Genomic DNA, 4,362 nt, shown 5'->3' with positions numbered 1-4,362 from the left:
GTATTTTCCTCCCCTACATGTTCCTCCATGTTCTAATGTGTAGACTGAGCTCAGACCTGTTCACCACAACTGCCTCTAAACTGCACTGTCACTTTAAAAGGTGTTACTTTGGTCTGAAGTGCCGTCATTTTGTATTTTTTTATTTATTGGTTTATTCGGGACAGTCATGTTAAAGAACATACATGGGTCTCATGCATGTAAACAAGCCACACCGGATTGTAGCCTTGGGCTAATTTCCATCCACAACACACTCACACTCATCCTGGCCTATTGTACATGTTTTTAGTGGTAGGGGAAACTGGAGAACCCGGAGGAAACCTACGCAGACACGGGGAGAACATGCTCCACACAGAAAGGCCCCGTCCCTGGTACCTTCTAGCTGTGAAGCACGAGCGCTAACCGCTGTGCCACCGTGCACAAGCTTAATATAGAACCTGCAGTTTCACATATAACCTGAGGTGGCAGTAGTGAGTATATATCTCGCCCCTTTAAAGCAGTACTAAGTAACGTGTTTACCTTAATAAACCCTCCCCGTCGTCCCTGTGGGGGTGATACAAGTGTTAATGGGAGGATTGGAGGGTCTCTCATCGCCCCCTGGTGTCTCTGGACAGAAAACCATGTTTGCAACTTGACTGCCACCGGGTCGGAGTTACCAATACACACTAATGGAATCACGAAGAAGAAGCTAACAGGCTAACGGGCAAAGCTAACTGCGGCTAACCTCACTTTAAACAGTATTTACAGCCAGGTTTGAGTGAAAAAAAATATTTCCATTGTATAATTGGATGCACAGTAACTCTCTCTCCCTTCGCCTTTCCTGTCAGCGTAGTGTTTACTCTCCAAGACAATTAATAAGTTAAAAAAGCGTAACTTGCTACTACACCTGCAGTTGCGCTTATGGCCTCTAGGGGGAAGAGTTACTTAGTACTGCTTTAAGTGACAAAGCTGGTAAAAAATACTAAGACTAATTCTCCAAAACACTAAGGACTTTAAAAACCCAGTGTGGTTGGGTTTATAATCTACTAAACAGTAATGTTACAAATCATATAGAGATCGTAATGATGTCATAGCGACATGAACGTTAGCAACATTAGCATCACAAAGCAAACAGTCCATTTTTAACCCTATGGGCTCAACTGAAGTGCAGGAAATCCAACATCGGGGGCGTTCAAGTATAAAAGTCCCACTGGGAGATCAGAAATCACGACTTCCGAGTAACAGAACGCACCACAAGCCTAGTTATCAATCATGAATGGCCGTTCAGACCTTTGGATGTGAGACTTTGAGCCAAATGCTAAATAAAATTCAGTAAAGTTTCTGCTTTCTGTGGGTCAGATTCACGTCCGAGGGCCACCAAACGCCAGCCTATAAGATCTAATTTTTTTTAGTTTTTGTCTCATTTTTTTTTAGTTTTTGTCTCATTTTTTTTTGTTTTTGTCACATTTTTTTTTAGTTTTTGTCACATTTTTTTAGTTTTTGTCTCATTTTTTTTAGTTTTTGTCTCATTTTTTTTGTTTTTGTCTCATTTTTTTTAGTTTTTGTCACATTTTTTTAGTTTTTGTCTCATTTTTTTTAGTTTTTGTCTCATTTTTTTAGTTTTTGTCACATTTTTCTTGAATTTTTGTTGAGTTTTTGTCTCATTTTTTTTGTTTTTGTCTCATTTTTTTTAGTTTTTGTCACATTTTTCTTGAATTTTTGTTGATTTTTTTTTGAGTTTTTGTCTCATTTTTTTAGTTTTTGTCACATTTTTCTTGAATTTTTGTTGAGTTTTTGTCTCATTTTTTTTAGTTTTTGTCTCATTTTTTTTAGTTTTTGTCACATTTTTTTTTGTTTTTGTCACATTTTTCTTGAATTTTTGTTGATTTTTTTTTTGAGTTGTTGTCTCATTTTTTTAGTTTTTGTCTCATTTTTTTAGTTTTTGTCTCATTTTTCATGTTAGTGACAAATGAAGCCACAGGAACGATATAGATAAAATGTGCTCATTTGTAGGAAGAGGCTCAGACAGCTAAAGGCATTTCTATGATTTCAATGTTTATATCAATGTGCAGTCTGTTTAATATGATACAAAAAGAAAATTGAGGAGATTATTGAGCCAGATTGAAATGTTTTTCTTCTTGATAGCAAGTGAGTGAGTAAGTGCCAATTATTATTTACAGTAGGCATAATATTTCCCCCTTCACGACGACCACAGCAGCAAACAAAACAAGTGCGTGCTGAAACTTCCTTCATTAACACGTGAACTACACGGTCAGAACATGGCTGCCGAGGCTGGAGGAGGACGTCCCGTTAATGAAGGCGACCGATTGATCGAAACGTCCACTCTCGTGTTCCGTGCCATCACTCTGTTCTGGAAGCAAAACAAGAGTTGGGCTGGAGGAACGGGGGGGGGAGAAGGGGGAGGGCGGGGGATGTGGAGCGCCGGGCTCTGAACAGCTCGGCGTGATGCAGACGACACAGAGAGGAGAGAGGAGGGAGGGAGGAGCCCGAGTGGAGGAGAGCAGCCGGATCTCAAAGCATTTAGTCCGTGGGTTTTCCGACAGCCAGCGCGTTGCCTCGCTCTCGCCAGCCTCCCCCTTTTCTCCTGCGCGTTCGCCGGCTTTGTTCACAGTGTTTGGCGACTTTTCCCATCGTTCCGAAGCGGCAGAGGGGGGGCTCGAGCCGCTCCGACCCGCTCCTCGCCATGTTGCCCTGGAGACGGAATAAGTTTGTTTTGACGGAGGGGGGAGCCAGAACCAAGCCCAAGAGCCTGGGAGCGGGTCTGACCTACCACTCCATCCTCTCCTCGCTCCTGCGCTCCTGCCCCGACCTGCTCCCCGACTGCCCCTTCGAGTGGGTGGGCAACATCTTCCAGACCAAACGGCAGAAGGTGGAGCTCAACAGGGAGGACCCGGTGTACAGCGTGCGGTATCTGGGCAGCGTGGTGACCATAACGGCGAAAGGCGACGGGTGCACGCAGGAGGCGGTGGCCAAAATCTGGGCGCGGAGCAACTTCGGGGAGCAGAGCATCAAGATGGGGCTGACCGTCGGGGCGCAGGGGATCCGGATGAGCTCGGACAAATCGGGGAAGAAGAAACCCATCCATCTTTACTCCTTGAACAGAATCACGTGCTGCGCGGCCGACCCGTGCCGGCCCAAGATACTGGCGTGGATTTACCGTCACCAGGTGAAGAACATGGCGGTCGTGCTGCGGTGCCACGCGGTGCTGGTGAGCAAGCCGGAGAAGGCCCGAGCCATCGCCGCGAGCTTGTACCAGCACGCCACGTCGGCCTTCAGCGAGTTCAAGCGGCTCAAGCGGCAAAGCGACTTCCGGCACGTGCAGCAGCAGCTGCTCGGCGAGGACGCGGTGCCGCTGATGCCGCTGCGGAGACTGCTGAACGGGCAGTGCCACTACAGGCCGCCCGCCGAGAGCCCGGGGAGCGCCGCCAGGCTCTGCTCCATCACCGAGGAGGAGGAGGAGGACGAGGCGGAGCACGCGGAGCACGGACTGAAAAGCAAAGGACGGAACAAACGGAAGGTCCTGACCACGAACACGGACCCCACGCAGTTGCTTTCGCAGCTGGACCTCGGGGACATCGCCGGTTTGGAGGAATGCCGGATAAACGTCATCAGCGACAGCAACAACAACACGTTTACTTTTATAACCTCGCTGGTGTGACGATGAGCGGTGACCTGACCAGGGCTTGGCAACAACGTCCTGAGCTAACTGCCTAGCGTCGGATAAAAGGAACAAGACTTACATTCACAGATCGATCAGTATAAAAGCCGTCAGCCATTACAATCGCTTTGTTCAGTTATCACTCTAAAAAAAAGCCACAATTCTGATGACGTCACCAAAGCCGATCAGCATCCGCTCAGTAAAATCTAACTGGAGTAGCTTCCATTCTGTTTATGTGAGAAGAAGACCGACTTTCTGCGTCACAGCCAACCATAGCCAGTGCAAGAGAAGGAAAAAGTGCTTGTTGTTTTCGGCAAACTTAAACTGGCTCAGCTTTAATGCCACACGATCGATCCAGTCCACCAGAGGATTTCACACAATCAGAGCCTTAAAGGAACAGGCCACCGTTTTTCCATACTGAGATATGTTCTTACCTGAGCTGTGACGAGTTCTTTAGGACCTGTCTGATCTTCAGTCACGTAAACACAGCGCAGACGGCGTTAAAGCGGATAAAAGGGGGGACTATATTGTAAGGCGTAATAATACCAGGAGTAGTTTGGCATCCGCGCAGTAAAGCGAAGATTACTGCGCGGATTTCGAACACTTCACTACACTTCATTTAAACAGGGAAAACATGGAAGAGCTTGGTAGCTTCTATCTTGACCTGTTTTGGAGCTATAGAGGAGAGAGGGAGAGGCTAAATGCTA

The 4,362-nt window shown here is 46.7% G+C and overlaps 1 protein-coding gene across 1 annotated transcript; it reads left to right on the top strand.

Moving 5' to 3' along the window:
- Window positions 1-2,492: 2,492 nt before the first annotated feature.
- On the top strand, window positions 2,493-3,729 carry fam43b (family with sequence similarity 43 member B). The gene has a single exon (XM_079558258.1). The coding sequence runs from the start codon at window positions 2,681-2,683 to the stop codon at window positions 3,653-3,655; it is 975 nt and encodes a 324-aa protein (XP_079414384.1). The 5' UTR covers window positions 2,493-2,680; the 3' UTR covers window positions 3,656-3,729.
- The last annotated feature ends 633 nt before the right edge of the window (window positions 3,730-4,362 follow it).

This window comes from Gobius niger, assembly GCF_951799975.1.
Source record: "Gobius niger genome assembly, chromosome: 6".
NCBI classification, from domain to species: Eukaryota; Metazoa; Chordata; class Actinopteri; order Gobiiformes; family Gobiidae; genus Gobius; species Gobius niger.
Note: the sequence above shows the minus strand (reverse complement) of the source record. Positions and strands in the feature narration are given on the sequence as shown.